Raw genomic sequence first — 21,343 nt, 5'->3', positions numbered from 1 at the left:
GAAGATTCCTTATAAAGCTTAAAAACTTAGATGCAAAACAGAGACCAAAACAAACAGGAGAAAGACAAATGGAGAAAACAGAAAATGCACAAGTAAGAATATGTATAAAAACACAGACACATAAAAACTATAATCAGTGTCTTCAAAGCAATAGAGAAGATCATGCATCTATAAAAAAAAAACAAAAACACAAAGGATACTTTGAAAATGGTGCAATTTGCAGATATTCAAAATATTTGATAGCAATTTTTTTTTAATGTTTATTTATTTTTGAGAGAGAGAGAGAGAGAGAGAGAGAGAGAGCGCACAAGCAGGGGAGGAGCCGAGAGAGGAGACACAGAATCCAAACCAGGCTCCAGGCTCTGAGCTGTCAGCATGGAGCCTGATTCAGGGCTGGAACCCATAAACCATGAGATCATGACCTGAGCCGAAATTGGACACTTAACCGACTGAGCCACCCAAGTGCCCCTATAGGAAAAAAAAAAAAAAAAAAATTAAGTTATAATAGATGTGTTAGAATGAACAATTGAGAAAATCCCCCAGACGTTACAATTCTATCCACTCCCAGATAGAAAATCATAGGGGAAAAAAATAAAAAAACAATGGGAGCAGATATCCAGTTAATAAGAATTCCAGAGAGAGAGAGACAATAGAGACAACTGAGGAGAAGAAATGAGCAAAGAATATATGAGAAATTGTTTCAGAATTGAAAGACATGAGTACTTGGATTGCTTAGAACAATAAATAAAAAAGACCTAGATCTAGAAACATAACAAATTTGAGAATAGCAGGGAATAGAAGAGAAACCTTAGACGTTTCTAGAAAGGAGAAAAAAAAAAGTTACATAAAAAGAATAATAACTGTTTGAGACTTCTCAACAGCATGTTTGATTGCCAGTCAATGTCTTTAAAATTTGAAGGAAAAATGATTCAGCTTAGAGTTCCATCTCTAGTTAAGTCATTAACCACCTAAAATTATAAATTTCTGGACTTAAAAAAAAATTCCATGCTGACCGAAAGTATTCTTGAGCAAATGAGAGAAAAAACTATGACTTAGAAACAAAAAAGAAGGAAAAATAGGATTAAGATGGGATACAAGAAATTGTGGCTCAAACTGCCCAGGAATACAGGAAATTGCAGAACCCCAGCAGTGTTTCAGGTTAAAGATCTGCCAGTCCAGATTGGACATGACAAACTGTTGGCAGTAACTGAGCATTTGGAAAAGTTGTTCATGTGCTAAGAAATCTTCAGAATCAACTGGAAAAAACATAGCAATAGATAAACAGAAAGCAAAGACAATGAATAAAACCAAAACCAAATGGTCATTATTAACTTTGTTATAAAAAAGGAAGCATATCACAAATGACTCTATGGCTCATCAGCGATCAATTCTGACACAACTTTAGTAATGTAAATTGAGACTTCTTACTTAGCAAACAATTTTGATAAAACTGTACGGGGTGAATGGAAAGCAGGAGGGAAAGTGGATATGGGTGAATAGAAATATAACCCTTCAGTCATCATACTATAGAGTCAAGACATAATACCTAAAAGTGATAGATTGAGCATTCACAGTATAATCACATTATGTAAGAGAATGGAGTAAGTATGGGAAGAACCAGCTCAAAGAATTAAACAATTGCACCTGGAGATCAGGATCCAGCAATGGAGAGACATGGAGAACAAAAACTTTTGTATTACATATCTTTTAGTAATATTTGATTTTTAAAAAAGTGTGCACATATTTACCTAGATAAAAAATAAAATGAACTTACTACTCCCATTCCCCCCAGACCCACTGTCACACTCCTGCAGTTGGGAATGTGATTATGAATTTACTTATTAAAAAGAGGCTCAAAAACTCTGAGTTCCTGGCTGGGGATCACACAGGGAAGTCTACGGAGTGAAAGCAGTGACATGCTGCTGGCTGTAGCACGGATCTCTCAACGTGACAATCTTCAAGTCTGACCAGAGATGGCACCTGGAAGCCAACAACTTCGGTGAAACTTGTCTTGTGAAAGTAGCTTTTATAGAGACAGCAAGATTTAAAAAAATGCTTATAAAATTCTCTCCCAGTCAAATTTGTAGACATTACTTTACTAAATATGTTCCAGATTTCATACGACAATTTCAAGCAAGGGCATCCAATTCACAATTCAATTTGCACACATTGATAAAAAGTATATGTGTTTTATCTCATCAATGTTAGTATCATGAGAGACCAAAACACTTGTCCTGTTTTTGCGATAAAACTGTCATCACAATGATTGAACCGTCACACAATGTGTGACTGTGGTTAGTGCTGACATCAGGCCTCTCTGAAAATAAATGCTTGCAGTTTAGAATAGGAAGACGTTTTATGGCAAAGAATTTTGAACTAAAGACAGTGGCATTTTGATTTGGGCTATAAGGAAAATGATGGTGATATTGGAATATGAGACAAAGACTGGTTTTCACCAAAAATAAATTTTTAACCAGTTTCTATGAAGACTGGTTCATAATTATTCCACCAGATCCTGTTAGAATACTGTTAACAGGAAAGGTCCAAGATAATTAGTAGAAAGAAGAAAAGAAAAAAAAAAAAAAAAAAAGGGGCTGACAACCATATTTTTTTCAAGAAGTGTATTTAAAATTAACATGGACTAATAAGGAAAGTAGAGTTGTTAGATAAGAGTTTGGGTGAATTTTTATCATCTGCAGTACTAGGCATTCGATCCTCACTTCCATAAATAGTAACTTAAATTCTGCCTCTGGCTTATGATGTACATAGAAAGATAAAGGGTTTTTGTTCCTGTGGTTTGTTTGCTTTTCCCAATGTCAATTCAAAAGTAGTTTAGCCATTGTCATCTCAATATACAGCACCTATTAATGCCTAGTGGTAGCAAAACAAAGTTAAGGTGAATTTATTGTTCAAGGTAATCTTAAAAGTCAAGTTAAATAATAAAGACAGAAAGCATTCATTATGGTGAGATTAATAAATACCATTCTAGAAGTCAAGCGAACTCCTAATTTTAATTAAAATTTCAATTAAAAACCCTGTAAAACCAAGTGGGTCTGAACAAATACATACACATATAATGAGTCTTTAAAGGGACTCATTAATTTCAAGCACTGGTTGTAATTTCTGCTCTTAACAAGTTTTCCTTTAGAACTACAAACAGCACTTTCAAAAAAAGGTCTCTGAGCTTAAAGGAAACGTTACCAGGTAGTAGTGGCTAAAATATACCTAAAATAATAGCTGACTTTAGGGGTTAGGGATGCATTAACTCATTTAATTCTCACGACAAGAAGGTGAGATAGGCTCGAGGATTATCCTTTACAGCGGAGCAAACCTAAGTGGAACCAAGTTAAACAACTTGCCCATGGCAAATCACATCAACATACTGGCTCCTTCTTGTGGACTTTTTACATTATTAAGGGAAGAAGCAAAAGTTTCCCCTCGCACTGCCCTGTTTACCCCCATAGTTCTCCTGGCTCCTTGGGAGTCTGTGCTGCCCTGGTGACCTAGAAGTTCACATGTGCTTGTTGGTATTTTAATCTGCCTGTTGATACAATCTGATTGTACATCCCATTCAGGACTGATGCCCGGAATGTGTGAGAGTATTAGGGCAGCACTTTTACTCTGGAACAAGCAGAGCCTGGACTGGACTGCCAGCCCTGGACTGCTGTTGGCCTCTAGCTGTGGGGTTTTGACAAGTCACTTAACCTTCTGGAACTTCAGTTTCATCACTGATAAATGTAGATGCAAACAACTGCTTTGTATTTATGGCATTTTTAACAGCCAGACTCTGAAATGCGTTTTGGGTAGTACTATACATAGTGACTACACAACTGACTATCAGATTCTTAATAATACTAAAATAAAAATAATCTGTCTGACAGGTTCTTCAAAGCAATAAAGAGCTTCTATTTTTATGAACAAATGTTATTATTAAGCTCATACTGCAACGATTTTCATAAGGAACAAAAACTTTTGGCATTAGAGAACTATAGGGAACCTGAAATGTTTGTTACCCATCTCAATTTGGGGATGAAGAACTTGGAGCACGAGGAAGTTGTATGACTTCCCCAATGTCTTAATGTTTAGAGGTACAGCCAGAACTGAAACCCAAGTCTCCAAGCTTCCATGCAAAGGTTCTTTTTTATTTCTAAGAAATATCTAAACAGTTACATTAATATTTGAAACTAATAAATTCTATAAATGATTAATGATGCTGGAGGTAAACACAATGATCTTACCTGTAAGAACCATACATAACTTTCTGGCAGTCAATTAACAAAAACTTCTGTTCTAATTTTCCATGAAATTTTGCTCCTGTTTTTGAAAGATAATCTTGGCCTTTTACTGTCCGCACTCGAATATTCTAGAATTACATGTAAATATAAAGTTATAACTACAAAAGAGATATTTTGAATGTGAAATGTATGTCAATATAAAATCTTAGTACCAAAAAAGTATACTTGAAATAATCTTTTTTGTAAAAAACACATAACAACAAAAAATAGTAAAAGCAAATTTTAAAACATCACCCCCCCAAAAAAACACCTAAGAAAAAGTCACTAAAAAATATAGATGTATCTTAGCATAACATAAACAGGAGGCATTATGTTACATTTATACAGAACGGTGTTATAAACCACCTAGGATCCTATTGTAAGACAGCCTTTCAGGTTATAGTGGCATGATTCCACAATAACTACAATGAAAATCCACACTTTTTTTTAAGAAGCCAAATGTAACTGAAAACACTATGCCTAATGATTGTGATAAGTAACATCTGAATGAAAGAATCACTTGAGTCAGTAGTTTCAAGGTTATATGCATGGAGAAACTGAAGCACTCATCATGACTGAGCAAAGTTAACTCAGAAACTTAAGTGCTCCATCATCAAGAAAAGCATCTTATAGACCATCATGAGAATGTGTGGTTTCAGTCACATTTCAAAAAGCACAAGCATACCCTTCTGCGATTAATCATTATGCTATCTTAAATATATTTCTGTGTGTGTTACATATATGTAGACATAGATACATATTATATACAGATATATTTGGAATAATATGGCTTAAACTTGCCTTAAATTCAACTGAGATAAAAATGGTACACAAAATAACTGAAGAAAAAACAAACATGGAATTCTTACCCTGAGTCGTTGAACTTGACAGCCCTGTTTTTCAGTCATATTTAGGAAATGACTAAAGTTGGACTCATCAAGCAGAATATATACAGATATCCCTCGAGTTGATGCCTCCACTATTTCTTTGAAAATGTCCACATCTGTGAATATATCCATCACTAAAGCAATGACCTATTAAAGATAAAAAGGTAAAACAATTTTAGATACCCAATAGGGAAAGGTTTATAAATTGCTTGCTTCCAGCAATAAGATAAAACAGAAAATAATGAAACACATATTACTTATAAATGTATACACAAATGTGTATGCAGCTCCCTAAAATAGAAGATACAAAAATATATTGAAAATAAACAAGTGACTACATACAGATTTGTAGCACAAAATAATTTCATACTGGCTTTAAATCAAAGGAAATCTGCAGTTTAGTAAGATGCTGAGCAAAGGGTGAATCCAAATTACAGATTGCAAGGGTGCAAGTAGGGTAGCGGGATGGGACAGGTAGATGGAAGGTGGAAACAAGTGTTACATGTTTTTGTGGGAAACATTTCTAGGGAAAAGCAAGCTCTCTGAAACTAGCTGTCAATAATAAATGTCTTGGCAGTACTGGGACAGAGAAAGAAAATCTTACAGGGGCTCTTGGGTGGTTCAGTCAGTTAGTTGAGCATCCTACTCTTGATTTTGGCTCAGGTCATGATCTCATGGTTCATGTGATTAAACCCTGCACTGGGCTTTGCACTGACAGCACGGAGCTTACTTAGGATTCTCTTTCTCCCTCTCTCTCTGCCCTTCATCTGCTTGCTCTCTCTCTCAAAATAAATAAATAAACATAAAAAAAAAAAAAACTTACAGAAATGGAAACTAGGTAGGAAGGGGCCAAAGCTGAGAAAAGGTATAGGGTTTGAAGACTAGAAAATTAAATACATTTGCCTAAAATAAGCTTAACAGACAGAATAAGTGAAAAAAAAAAAGGTCACAAAGGCAGTATGATTAAGAAGATGAACAAAGAGAGAAATTTCTTTAAAAACAGGCCCCTAAAATGGAGACAGTCCAAGTTAACTATTGGCAAGAGAACCATTATTGACTCTGAGAAGCAGTGGGAGTGAAACAATGTCAAAAAAAAGGGGAATCATTCGACTGACCACCTTCTACGCGCTAGAGAAGAACACAAAATCCCTGCCCTTGGTGAAGATTACATTTTAGGTGGGGGAAGAAATCAGGAGCAATAAATATAATAAATAGATAAATTCAGTAATATGCTATCATATGATAAGTTTATTGGGGGAAAAAACAGAATAAGGGAGATCATGAGCCCCTGGAAATTGAGAAGGTTGGGTTTGTGCCTTTCTGGGTAAGTCTCTTTGAGAAAGTGTCCTTTGAGCAGAGACATAAAAAGGAATTGAGTTAGTTATCAACGTGGATATCTTGAGAAACAGTGTTCCAGACAGAGGGTACCAGCAGTGCAAAGGCCCAACACCAGGAGCTTGCCTGGCATATTCAAGAAACAGCAAGTAGACAGCAGAAATGGAATGAAAAATGGAGAGTAATCACAATTCCTTGAAGGTATTATAAAGCCTTCAGCATGCTGTCCTGAATAAGACTGTAAGCTATTAGAAGCTTTTAAATTGAGGTAGTAATATATCTGATTTATGTTTGAAAGGATTCTTCTGGCTACTGTGTTGATCCTAAGGGTAGGAACTAGCGTGGAAACAGGCAGACCAGCTAGAACTAAAGGAGCAATTTAAGTGAGGGGTGATGTTAGCTAGGAGAAGGATGGTCCTTGTCCTAGTCACCGTCAGTGACATCACCATCAAATGGCCTAATGCTGGCCTTTGAGCCACAGGATTTCTGAATGGATTGAGCATAGGATGGGAGAGGAAAGGGGGGAAAGGAGGAGACTCTAAAATGTTTAGCCTTATCCACCTAAAGGACCAAGTTGTCATCAACTGAGAGAAGGAAGAATCCAGCTACACTGAATTTTAGCTAAGTTTGACGGGCCAAGTGGAATGCTAATTGGAGAAGTCTAGGCCAGACATGTCAATGGGGTGTCAGTTGTGTAGAGATGACAATTAAATCCAAGTCACTAAGGGAGACTGGATAAATAGAAAGGGAGACCAAGGACTGAGTCCTAAGACAAGGGAAGGAACCAGCAACGGTCACTTCAGTTTTTGTGGAGTGGTAAGAGCAAAAGTCTCACTGTAAGGGGTTTAAGAGGGAATGGGAAGACAGATACTGGAAATAGCAGGTATGGGCAACTCTTTTTGAGTAATTTGGCTGTAATAAGAAGCATAGAAATGAAGAGGTAGCCATGGGTAAAGCTGGATCAAGAGGAGTTGTAATTTTTTGTTTTGTTTTAGGGTGAGAGAAATAATAGCATGTCTGTATGCTAATGAAATGCTCCAGTGAAGAGTGAAAATTCATGATGCAAGAGATGGTGGGAGGTGGGTGGGGAAGGGAAGAATTGCTGGAACAATGTCTTTGGGTAGGTAATAAAAGAATCTAATGTAAACATAAAGTAATCAGAGCACAGAGAATAAAGACCAGTAAAAGATCATCCATAACATCAAGACAGAAAACCAACTATGAGGGTGCAGATGCTGGTGGGAAGGCAGGTGTGGTAATGGTGCTATGAAAGATCTCTTGTGAATGCTTCAATTTTTCCCGTGAACTGGGAAGCAAGATCTGCAACTAAGAACACCCTAGATTATGGAAGACATGTTAAAAGATCAAGAAAGGGGTATTAAATAGGATGGTAGGAAAGAGAGTAGACCACAGAAATACAGTTTAATTACAGGGCAGTAATAAGGACTCACCATAAATTTAAAACGAGAACAGTCAGCCTCATGGTGCTTACCCCAGGCTGTATTCTTATACTGACTGCACAGAAAGGAGTAAATCCACCCATCTACACCACAGCCCAGGCCCTTTGCCTGGTCTGTACTACAAATGGGAGGGCATGGAAGAATAAGTAAATAAAATGAGAATAGTCAATGTAGTTGTCAGTTACTCTCCAACTTTAGTCAGCTGCAGGGATACAAACATGGAGCAGGCTAAAAGTTTGATGTAACCTTGGATGTAGTTGTGGCCATGAGAGTATAAGGAGATTAGATTATAATGGGACTCTCCCTCTCCCTCTCTCTCTGCCCCTGCTTGTTCTCTCTCAAAATAAAAATAAAAAAATAAATAAACTAGACAGAGGAAAAAGGATGTCATGGATGTGACAGGCAGTAAAATGGTGGTGGGATCAATGAATATGAAGTCTGGCTGGGGTTAAAAACTATTGGGGCGCCTGGGTGGCTCAGTCGGTTGGATGTCCGACTTCAGCTCAGGTCATGATCTTGCAGTTGGTGGGTTCGAGACCTGCGTCAGGCTCTGTGCTGACAGCTCAGAGCCTGAAGCCTCCTTCAAATTCTGTGTCTCGTCCTCTCTCTGCCCCTCCCATGCTCACGCTGTGTCTTACTCTGTCTCTGAATAATAAATAAATGTAAAAAAAAATTTTTTTTAATTAAAAAAAGACCAGTTAACTATTAAAAAATTGTTTTTTTCATGTTGATAGTAATATAATAAAAAAGATAAACATGTATTATCTAAAATATAGTTATGAATATAAACATGAAATGTTACCTTTATTTACTTCACATTACAGTAGATGAGACAAAATTGGCAATGAATTGATAATTGTTGAAAGTGGCTGATAGTACATGAGAGTTCTATATACAGCTTTCTATTTTTGGAAGCTTCCACAGCATACAGTTTAGAAAAAGAAATAAATAAGGGAATATTAGATACTAGTAGGTACCAGAGGGAATAAGGCAGAAATATATGTAGAAGTGATAGTCAGATGGGGATACCTGAATTAGGTTATAAAGGAGCTTCAATTAAGGCTATGCTATTATCAAGGATATGGCTGGGAGTCAATGGCTGACATATAGGTAGGACAAGATCATGGGAGGCAAGGAACTGGTCTTTAGAAGGATCTCTTAATATACAGTTGAGACAGGAATAGTATTGAAAAGAGTGATGGAGACCAAGGAACAAAACATGTCAAGAAATGAGAAGGAATGGAAGACACACATGGATGGCAACAAGAGTCAGAATAATGTCATGGACCATTGTGAATATGTTAGAAGATGAAGAAAGCCACGGATGATATGTAAACTTGCTTTTATTTACTCTAATACAGTGTTATAACAAAATACTGGACTGCACCCAAATAACACAAGTTGGTGATATTCTTCAAACTACCTGTGAAACATACTTCAATCAGATATTTTTCTAGGAAGAACAATTTCAATCATCTAAGTAGCCTCACATGACCCCCTTTATTATTTATGAATGGTAGGAGGTGCCAGAAGAAGGAAACAGATAGTGATAACAACCTCATTCATGTCTTGTGCATATTCTTTATAAAATTAAATATGTGAAAAACCTTTAAATCACATCAAATTAATTAATGCATTTACTATGGAATAACAAGTGGTATGATGATGTAGAACAGTGACATAAGGAAAATAAAATGTCCATATTATAAACTTATTTTACATAATAAATTCTAAAAATGTATGTATAGAACAGTCTTTTTTTAAAGAGAGGAATTTTTCTTAAATAAGGAAATACTATTATGCAACATGGTATTGTTTAAGAAATTAATCAGCACATCTAAAGAATTTATCTTTTATTTGATAGAGTCTCATGTAACAAATTAATTAAGACTTTGGAAATGAACAAAACACATTACCACGATAAATAAAGGTTTCTGTTTGCAAAAAGTAATTGAAGTCAGTCAGCCAATGGATGATTCTAGCATACTAAATGTAGAACAAATTATAGTCTCTCTTGTGTGACAGATATTACACTGGATCAGGATCCAAGAAACTAGATTACACATCTTTGACAAGCTTATCTGATGTCAACTGAGTCAGGTAGCTTATCAGGACTTCTGGTTTCCTGCACCCTCACTAGATGGAAAATTATAAAAAGTCTACAGAAAATTTCAGCTGTGCCATGAAAGGCAAAATAAAATGTAGCTCATTTTTTTTTTTTTTATGGTGGGTATATTCCTGGAAAGGGATAATAATTACAAAGGAAGTATGCCAAACCTGATCTGAAAGTATTAAATTCCCAGTTAGCTACCTAAATCACATCATGCTGTAGAAATGACTATATACAATGAAAGAAATATTATATACCTGATTAGTATAAGGCTTTTCAAAAGGTACATCAATTGACTTTTTAAGTCAATAAAGAAACCAGTCAGTCACATTAATGGTATTTGTTAAACCACTGTGATATTATATACTATTTAAATTCTCCTTTTGCTTCTTCACTATTTCCTGTTTTATTCTTACTGAAAAAGTAAACAAATAAATGCACTCATCAGCCACATGAGACTTAGAACATTTTTAGAAAGAAATCCTGGGTCATTGTTAGGATTTGAGTGAAGGGGCACCTGGGTGGCTCAGCTGGTTAAGCGTCTGACTTCATTTAGCTCAGGTCATGATCTCACATTGCAGTTCATGGGTTAGAGCCATGCATTCGGGTCTGTACTGACAGTTTGGAGCCTGGAGCCTGCTTCAGACTCTGTGTCTCCCTCTTTCTCTGCCCCTCCCCCGCATGCACTCTGTCTCTGTCTCTCAAAAATGAATAAAAGTTAAAAAAAAAATATGAGTGAAACTTCACATCTTTTAGTAGCTTGAGAACCTGACTCAAGAATGTTGGTTTGCACTTAACCTTTCTCACAGTAGCAGATCCTCTCAAAGTGACCCAGACACTGGAGGTCACACTGAATGAACTTAACATAAACACTGACACTAAATTTCTCATAAGTTCATAATCACGACACAATTTAAGGCCACTCAGGAGATTATATAATCAATTAAGTAATACACTGTAAGAGTAATTCAGAGGAAGAAAAACAAATGCTCCACATGTACATGGTTGTTAGGGGTGGGTACAGGGCAGAAGGAAACAGACTAACAGAGCTTCATGGATAAGCCTTACATATGAGTAAAGGGGCGCCTAGGTGGCTTAGTCGGTTGAGCGTTTGACCCGATTTCAGCTCAGGTAGTAATCCCACAGTTCCACCGTGAGATCAAGGCCTGCCTTGGGGTCTTTGCTGAGTGTGGAGCCTGCTTAAGATTCTCTCTCCCAGTCCCTCTACCCCTCCCCAAGTCTCAATCAATCAATTAAAAAAAGGTAAAGATTATTTTTAGCCATCCAACCTGGAAGACCAGCATTGCAAAGACAAAGAGGCAAAGATTAGAATGAAAATGATAGTAATATTTTTTTAAATGTTTATTGAATTAGCCTAAAGTTAAACACAAAGGTCATTATTTATGGATATGGAATAAATTTAGTTAGGATTTATACAGGTTATGAAAGGTCTAGTAAATCTGACACTGTTTAGATTTGATATGGAGTGCAATTTAAATCCTGAAAAATTAAATATCTGGCCAAAATAACGTCTTGAGAAAATGAGTCTGATAGCAATATTCATATTGAAAATATCTAAATTCCACTGAGTGATATTGACTGGAGATTATGAAGTCATTATTCTTAGTGTAATGCTCATATCTATAAATGCACTAAAATGCCAAAAAATAAAGGTAAGGCAGAACATAGCAATAGGATGAAAAGAACTGAAAATTCTAGACAGATTTGATAGAGAATGTTTATCACAATGTTAATGTTCAATACTTGCACTTCCCTAGAAACGTGTTTCACAATCTTTAAATGTTAATTTTGAGCTCCATCTTATTTTTTTCATTGTAAACCATTAGGAAAGAAAGCTATTAGCAATATGTTCTAATATGACCTAGATACTTCATGAAATGTAAGTATACCTTGAGTTAATGTTCTGTAGTCACAGAATTGTCATTATCATCTTCAAAATTGAAAAATTGAATATCATGCCTTTTATGCTTCAAAATACTAAGCACCATTTGAAAGGGTTCGGACTTCCTTGGTAATTGCCTGCATAGATACAGGAGGATTTATTTTTTCTAGAAGAAAAGCTAATAAGGAGTTCAAATTAAAAAAAAAAATAATAAATTAATGGAGTTCTATAATAGCTATATTTTTAATAAAATTCAACACAATTAGAAAACTTTGAATTGAGTAATAGAAATCAAGAGTAATGATCAGTTAGGGAATATATATTTTTTGAGTCTGTAATATCAAAAGCAATGAGCTAAGTGGATTTCAGAGGAAAGAGAGGCTGATATTAAGAATAAGTGCTTTTGGCCCTTATCCTCTGCAGCCTAAGTAAAAATGTTCATTTTGTGTAAAATTTCATATATGGTGCACAGTATACTATTGTTTAGTAAGTTACAGCTTTACATTATGAATGCCTACATTATGAATGCAGGTATTTAAGTATCTATACTAATAACTGTTATTAATATATCATTTGCTTGGTCTATCTTAAATTACCTTAGGGAAGTCACTGGAATGATTCTGAATCTCACTGATGTCTATCATACATTAAATACACCAGAGAAGATCTTGCATTTTACTAAGTTCTAAAATTCTATATTTCAACAACTATTGATTTACTCCCAATTACTCAACACCTGGGGGAATGTTTGGGTCATATTATGGCTGCAACATAAATTTATAGAACTAGTATACATGTGTGACAACTCCAAACAGACATTGCAAAAATTATTTCCTACATTTTTTACGTTGTATTATACGATTGAAAATACTTCTACACTGTTAAAGAACGTGTCTGTGTTCTCCCAAAATTCGTTTGTTGAAATCCTAATTCCCTGTGTGATGGCATTTGGAGATAGAGACATTGGGAGGTAACTGGGTCACAAGGGCAGAGCCCTTGTGAATGGGTAGGGTGACTTTATCACAAAGACCCCAGAGAGCTCCTTGTACCTACAACCATGTCAGGACAGTGGGAAGACAGTTGCTATAAACCAAGAAGGGAGACCCCAGCAGACACTGAATTGGCCAGCATTTCGATCTTGGACTCCAGAACTGTGAGAAATACACATCTGCTACTTAACCTACGCGGTCTGGGGTATTTTTATGTAGTCAGGATCCATTGAGACAGCTACAGAAATGAATAATTTTAGCAAAGCCTTCTATCAGCTCTGTGCAAGTAGGCATCTTTGCTTTTTTTTTTTAATGTTTATTTATTTTTGAGAGAGAGAGAGACAGAGCATGAGTGGGGGAGGGGCAGAGAGAGGGGACACAGAATCCAGAGTAGGCTCCAGGCTCTGAGCTGTCAGCACAGTGCCCCATGTGGGGCTCGAACCCACAAACCGTGAGATCATGACCTGAGCCAAAGTCGGATGTTTAACTGACTGAGCCACCCAGGCGCCCCATAGGCATCTTTGCTTTTTAAAATAGCTTTTACCCTAATACCTCAAGAAATCAGAAAGGAAAAAAAGAATTAGAAGCAGGCCTAACCAGCCTGAAAGCAAGTACGAAGAAGAGCCATACTCCTTTCTCTGATTTCAGTTAAGTCCTCTTACATGTTCTCAATTCCCTAGTACTTTCCCTAAAGTGATTCTTCCTGAAATCTGGCCTGGCAAGGGTCTCCTCGCATGAGCTCCCAGAGCTGAGGTGTTGGAGAGTTGGTGATGGTGGGGAAAAAAGAGCCCAGGGCTTCCAAGCCTATATGACCACAATAACAGTCCGCTTGACAAAGCCTAAGCAGAAGCTCCCCCCAGTAATGACACTGGGAGCTGAGACAAGTGGGAGACAGCCCCAAAGCTGGTTCCATTCAACCAGCAAGTTATAATCCCCCCGACTTGGTGCAAAACCCAACTCCATCTGTCAAAAGGATTTTTTTTTTTTAATGTTTATTTTTGAGAGAGAGAAAGAAAGAGAGAATGAGTCAGGTATGGGCAGAGAGAGAGACAGACAGACAGACAGACAGACAGAGGGAGACAGAGAGAGAGGAAGACAGAATCCCAAGCAGGTTCCACCCTGTCAGCGCAGAGCCCAATGCAGGGCTCGAACCCACGAAGCCATGAGATCATGACCTGAGCCGAAACCAAGAGTCAAACGCCGAACCGACTGAGCCACCCAGGTGCCCCAGGAGTGGAAAATTCTTAAAAAATTAACTTATAGTCTTATAAAAACTGTAATTTTAAGTAAAACCTCTATTTAGACTAAAATATATTTAATTATTCTAAGTATTCTATAATTATTGGGTTAGTTAGGCCTTTCTGTAATTAACTCCAAAAACTTGAGTGTATTTACTTTGTTAACTAGCTCCCAAGGTAGGTATAACTGAAACAGATCAGGTGTTTAATTAATTTTTGTGGGGATGAAGGAGCTACATGGTGTCTGCTCTCAAGAAGGGCACCATTTTATAAGAGATTCATTTGTAGAACTATCAATGTGTTATCTGCCGTAATAAAATTATGACCAAACTACTATAAGGGAAAAATTCCTTCTAACTAAGAATTGTATGTCATCAGTACCTGGAGCCTAGTGAGGGAGGCGCCTCCTTAGATCTTGTTAAATAAGGGAATGAGACTACCTTCTAAGAATTAAATGTCATTAAAGAGTGGATCAAAGCACCACTCCAGCATCTGTTAGCAGAGAGACTGAGGTCTGAACAATATGACTACAGCCAAATGAATCTAGATAAATGACAGTAACATAAACAAGAGTAGATGCTTCAACAGAAGAAAATGGCAGTTGGTTGGTAAATTGTGGAATCAGAGTCACAGAGATAAATACTGCCCACGTTCATTTAAGTATTGTCCAGAAGGACAGGGGAATGACCGAAGGCATGAACTTGACCTTTCTGTACTATTGGCCAAGTAGAGTTAGTTTAATAATGGCATCTGAGCCAGATGCATTTTAAATGTCATGTGACAAGTTCCTCTTATTCCAATTTTGTGACCTTCAAGTATATGAGGGCTTACTATGCAAAATGCCACAGGAGGAGAATGAGGCAATTAGATAACTAAAATGTGTTAGGACAGTGAGCCCTTAGAACTGGTATTGTTAAAATGGCAATCTGATGACAGACATCATTATTCAAAACTTAGGTTAAAATAAATTTATTTACTTCATTTTATTATAGGGAGAGAGTGCATGAGCAGGGGAGAGGGGCAGAAGGACAGAGAATCTTAAGCAGGCTCCATGCTCAGTGTGGAGCCTGGTGTGGGACTTGATTCCATGAACCCAAGATCATGACCTGAGCAGAACTCAAGAGTCAGATGCTCAACCAATTGAGCCACCCAGCCCCCCCCCCCCTCAAAAGAATGTTACTTTAAAGAAATGGATGAGGCTCTTAAGTCTAAGGTCCAGAATTTAGGTCTTGTTAAGTTGACTAAAGTTAATGTTTTTCCTGAGACTCCTGGGAGGTCTTTTTTATTCTGAAACAGAATCATCCATGTGCTTGAAATGGTGTGTATGTGAATTTCTGCAATATAAAGGGGTGTCTGTTATGAAGAAAGGAGTGAAGGGCACTGCAGTCAGAAAGAGAAAGAGGGAAGAAACAGTAAAAATCAAGGTGTGTTAGGAACTTTAAAGAACTGTGCCTCAAGAGGAGGAAGGGTTTCGGTAATGGGAGCTGAATCATAAGGGAGGCTCAGAGGCAAGGCAGCACTAGAGTGGGAACAGCTAGTGATCCAATTCTGCTGAGACACGGAAATCTGCTGAGGAGTTAGCCATAAGGCTAGCAAGACTAGAATGGCCAATTTGGCCCAGAATGCAGGGGAAGTCCTTGAAAGCCCATCCAATCACAGATTCCATAAGGCACAAAGGGTTAACAGTTAAAGCTTTATAGCCAAAGAATGATGTGATCAAAACAATACTTGAGAATATTAATATGTTGGTATATATGGGACGAGTTAGAAACTGGAACACCCACCTGCAGGTAGAGGAGTTAGGGGGGTTTCAATCCTAATGCAGCATAAACGTATAGGATCTCAATGTGGATGGTGAAGCAGGAATAAAAATTAGGGGTGGAGGTAAATTTGCAAAGGATGTTTTGACAAGACTCAGTGGCTGAGGGCTTCAGGAACACAACACAGAGCAGCTAGCCAGGGATCACTAGGGATAAGAGACCTAAATTAAATGCATAATTATTGCACCATTATAAGAAAACTTAAAATTCAAAAGTAGTGTTTCATTTTTGTATGTAAGGAAAGTCCATACGATGTGACAATGTCCCAAAAAGTTGTATTCTTTGACTTTTCTACCTACCTATTGATCCATTCACCAATCTGTCCGTCTACCCATCCATCCACCCACCCACTCATCCATGCTTTGTTCTTTTTTTAATTTTTTTTTTTTAACCATTGAAACTTCAGCATTAGGCAAACTTGAAAAGCGGGGTGGACACCAAAAGAATAAAATAGGAAAGAGGTGACTTGGCTGATGGTGTAAGATCTCAGTGGTGTTAGAATGGCATGAGGTCAGCACAGGAGGAAAAGTCTGCCTTTGAATTAGGTTATACGAAAGTGCTAAGACCACAGGGAACAGAAAATGGGTGGTAACTGAAATAAACAACAAATACTTCTCGGTTGCATGTAAAGTGTTCCTTTAGGTGTGGCCAGGAAGAGCTTAGACCATGGGCTTGCACAGGAATGAAAAAGAGCTGGTGTCAGGAATCCCATAAGAAGTTAAAGGGACATGAAAAGAGTCCGCAGTGTAAAGTGAGAGACCAACTGTGATAAAAAAAAATTAAAATAAAAAAAAAATACACTTCTCATTGACATTTTACCAAGTTTTAGAGAAATTTCCCAGCAATTTTCAACAACTATCAAAGACATTTATGTAATGAACAGGGAAATTTTAATATTGACTGGATATTTAAAAAAAACTTTTTAATGTCTATTTACTTTTTGAGAGAGAGAGAGGGAGAGAAAGTGGGGGAGGGGCAGAGACAGAGAGGGAGACACAGAATCCGAAGCAGGCTCCAGGCTCTGCACAATCAGCATAGAGCCTGATGTGGGGCTCAAACCCACAGACCGTGAGATCATGACATGAGCTGAAGTTGGATGCTTAACCAACTGAGCCACCCAGGCGTCCCAATATGCAATGGAAATTTAATAAAATTAATGATTTTTTTAGGTTTGATAATGTAGTTTTTTAAAAAGCCCTTATGTTTTAGAGAATGAAGCTGAAACAATTATAGACATTGTATGTGAATTTATTTTTAACTTAATTCAGCAGCAGTGGCAAATATGGAAGAGGCAAAATTGACAGCAAGTTGATAATTACTGAAAGAGAGTGGTGGGCACAAGAAGTTACATTATATTGTTTTCTCTTTCATGTATGTTTGAAAACTTCCCTAACAAGAGAAGCAATCATGAAACTATCTAGACTTTGACTGGATCCATCTTATCACCTCTCTCTCTTCTTTTTTTTTTATGTTTATCTTCTTAGCTCATGTCATCCATGCTAAATTTTCCATTTACTTTTGTACTCATTCTTCCTAAGTCACTTTTAGAGTTTTCCTTTTCTTCTACAAATGTCTGTCCCTACATATCTATTTGAGTCTGGGATCAGCCACTTTCTAGCGGGGTAAACTCCAGAGAGAAAAGTTAATGTAAGCCTCAAATTTCTCATCTATCAAATCAAATAAATAAATCCTATCCTGTAGGGATTGTTGGGGAAATTAAGATGATGTATATCAAGTTGTGGGTCAGTGGCCCATGATAAAGGATGGTAAGCATCATACGCACATGGCAAAGGATCATTAAATAGTTCTATTATTAAGAAAAAATGTTGGTGATAACACAGCTTGAAGAATAGACATTTTTATTGTATTTGAGCAGAACTTCATAGTTCCTAATTTAACAAGAAGATGAGTAGAGTGTTTCACATTTTTCAATTCATTGTTCTCTTAATTAATAATATTGGCCTTAACCGAATTATTCCTGAATAATTAAAACAACTACCACAAAACTTTCTATTCCTGCTTTAAAAGGCTACATTCTTTATTTGGGCAATAACTATTTCCCTTTAATGTCAACTACAAACAACTAATTAACAGGACACAAAAAATCAAACCTACTTCATGGCAAAAATACCACAAATCCTATATATTCTAGTAATTTCTATTTGAATAAGAACTTAAATATCAAGGAGTTCCATTAAAGGCATGAAATAATTGTGATGACTTTTGTATTTAATACAATTCATCATTCCAGTGTCTCTACCCTACAGTCAAATTATATTTCATCCCCTGATAATTTAATTCGACTACTCCTCTTTTCTCTATTGGGTAATTTTTACAATACTGACTTCTGTGAGTTGTGTAATATTTTTCACTGAGCTTGAAAGTTACAAGATAGCATACCTATGGTATAGGTAACAGGGTTTCTGAAAGCTAGCAGATATGGACAATAATTTTCAGGAGACCATCAAGCTAATTTGAAAAACTTCAGCCACATTACTTGGACCATTTCTTGTGTAATCCCCCTCCCACAAACTTCACATTTCTTAAGCATTTTGAACACCTAATGGCAGTCATTCTACACAAACAAATGATACAGAGACACAAAACAGCCAATGTTTTTTAGTTGGGCTCTAGTAAGAAGACACAGATTTTGTATTTTATTAGCAGCTATTTTATTAAGTTTTCAACAATATTATTAAAACCCCATTGTGAATATCTTCACTTTCTCTGCTAAGAAAATTATAAATTATAATCTGTTTGTTTTCCTAAAGTAGTTCATTAGAAGAGACTGGTCAGATATCTACATAACATCCATTTCTGTTTTATTATTTTGCATTTGAAAGTTGAGGTTTTATCAAAATGAGATTGCCATCAGAAGCAGAAATAATCACACTTATTCCAACCATTTTCATTACATTAAGCCCAAATGTTTTTCATCTGTAAAATTAAGGAAGTTCCATGCCTTTATATAACACCTTTGATTGATATTCTATATAAATGTCATTTAAAAAATAAAATGTGTTCCATATAATACATCCTCAAGCAGTCAGTCAAGCTGTAAATAGAGGAAAAAGGAAAGTCAATGATTGAAGAGGAACAAAATGAGATAAGGACAAAAAGAGAGAAACCATACAAAATATCTCTTGGAATAATACATCAAATTTGTACTTCCATTCTAGCAAAAATCAGACTGGAGTTTCAATTTGGGCAAATAATTTTTTTTTTTAATTTAAATATGCCTGTAATTTAGGTTTCTTGAGAGGCTTCACTGTTGGAAATAGATCAAACGGCAAAAGAAACTTACACAAGATAGGCATTAAAACATTCAGATAATCAGAGCAGAAGAAAAAAATTATCCAAATCATTAAAATGTAGAGCAATTCAATACGAAATCCAACCTGAAGCTTTTATTGTTAAGCTAATGAAATGCAGCAGTAAGACTGCCAACTGATAAGGGACCCAAAGTACTTTGTCCTCTGAGAAGAGTGTAGAAAAGTGTTATGCAAAATACTCTTGGGGATTTAAATATCCGAAAGAATGCATTATTTAATTAATTCATTAATTCATTCATTTATTCATTTATTTAATTTCAAATCTTTATTTAAATTCTATTTAGTAAATATATAGTGTAATATTGTTTCCAGAAGTAGAATTTAGTGAATTATCACATACACCCAGTGCTCATCACAATTGCCCTCCTTAATACCCATCACCCATTTAGCCTATCTCCCCGCCCACCTTCCTGCAACCCTCAGTTTGTTCTTGATCATTAAAAGTATCTTATGGTTTGCTTCCCAATCTCGAGATCTCTCCCTTTGGTTTTCCCTTCATTTTAAGTAACATATTTAGTTTTGATTTTAAAGTACAATTCATGAGGATCTAGAAAAGACTCCCAATTTTACTTCATATATCCAGTTAAAAGATCTCACAGTTTTTTTAGACTTAATGTTAGATTTGCCCTTTTTTAATTGAACTCAAGCCTTCTAAGTAAAATTTAGGGGCATATCTTTCAATTCTAGCACCTGGATCAGAAAGTAAACATACCACCAGCAGTTAGCGACATTTTTATAATATAAAAAAAGTTATACAATATTTGTCTATTATACAAATACAGTTTGTCTAATTCTATCCACAGAGTAAAAATTATAAAACAAAACAAAATGAACCAAAAACAGAATAAATAAAGAAAAATAGCAATATTTTCGCAATTATTCCAGGGACAATGGCATTTCCCTTTCATACTGGAGTATGCACATTTTTTACAAAATTGAGATCGTGTTATTCACACAATGCCATATGCTGCATATTGGTCATTATAGAATATTCTCCTATTATACAAACTGTCATAACATCACATGTTCAGAAAAGATAGTTCTCCAAAGCAGTGTGAAGAATGTAGTCTGGACACAGAAGGACCAGTTAGAATTTCACTGCAAAAGTCCAGAAAAGTAATTGGCAAAGAGGATTGTATCTTCAGAGTTCTGGCAGAAAAATAGATTTCCTTCAGAGTTTTAATGTTGAAAAATTTATAAAAAGACTATTTACAGAAATGTGGGCATAATTAAGGGTACCAAGAAGGGAGACGGAAGCCTGGCACTTCAGCAGGGAGTGTGCCAGGCAAAAAACAAAACAAAACAAAACAGAAAATGAACTTTTCTCTGTCCTGTGTTTACTCTCCTGCTGGCATCTCCCAGTGGGCACCCAACCCCCAAGAGGAAGGCAGGCAGCAAGGACCCAGGTGATGTGGCCTACTCCAACAGCCTTTGAAAACCAAAGGGCAGAGAAAGGTGGAAAAGAGATCTGACAAGCATGGAGCAAGAGGCGAACAGGCTCACAGATGTAGAACAGAAGCCAGATTTCAGAGATATTAAGGAAGTAGGTGACAAAAACAACATATGACAGTCAACTGGATGGCAGGGTACATGAGGAGACAATACTTGTGGAAAACTTCCAGATTTCTGATTGGGTGACTGAGTAGTTGTTATTGTCAATGACAGACCCAGGCAGATGGGAGGTTGGAAAAGAACGAGCTTGGTTTCAGGTCCGTCGAGTTTCAGCAATCTATGACACAGTAGGTGCAAACCCTTATAGGCTACTGGTTTTTGGGGTCTGGGATTCAGGAGAAAGCTTCCAATTTCATAGATTCCATTCTGCATTTCAGACTATTTGAAAATAACGTACAGAATCAGATGTGAATTCTTTACAATGGCATTCACCATCTAACTTTTCTTCTTAGTTTCATACGTCACTGTGTATTCCACGCATCCCCCTCTGATGACCATGTTCTTTTTTTTTTTTTAATGTTTATTCATTTTTGAGAGACAGAG

The 21,343-nt window shown here is 36.5% G+C and overlaps 1 protein-coding gene and 1 non-coding gene across 2 annotated transcripts in view; one reads left to right on the top strand and one right to left on the bottom strand.

The window, feature by feature from the left end:
* FAM83B (family with sequence similarity 83 member B) overlaps nt 1-21,343 on the bottom strand; it is a 90,425-nt gene that overhangs the window by 8,988 nt on the left and 60,094 nt on the right. Inside the window, exons 3-4 of the mRNA XM_043591669.1 lie at nt 5,144-5,308; nt 4,239-4,363 (exon numbers count right to left, since the gene is read on the bottom strand). Of these exons, the coding sequence (XP_043447604.1) occupies nt 4,239-4,363; nt 5,144-5,308 (290 nt within the window). The remainder of the gene's footprint in view (nt 1-4,238; nt 4,364-5,143; nt 5,309-21,343) is intronic.
* Nucleotides 7,980-8,094, top strand: LOC122490709. The gene has a single exon (XR_006299242.1). It is a non-coding gene; the product is annotated as a small nucleolar RNA SNORA51 (small nucleolar RNA).

This window comes from Prionailurus bengalensis, chromosome B2, assembly GCF_016509475.1.
Source record: "Prionailurus bengalensis isolate Pbe53 chromosome B2, Fcat_Pben_1.1_paternal_pri, whole genome shotgun sequence".
NCBI lineage: Eukaryota > Metazoa > Chordata > Mammalia > Carnivora > Felidae > Prionailurus > Prionailurus bengalensis.
The sequence above is the reverse complement of the archived record's forward strand: the minus strand, read 5'-3'. Positions and strand labels throughout refer to the sequence as shown.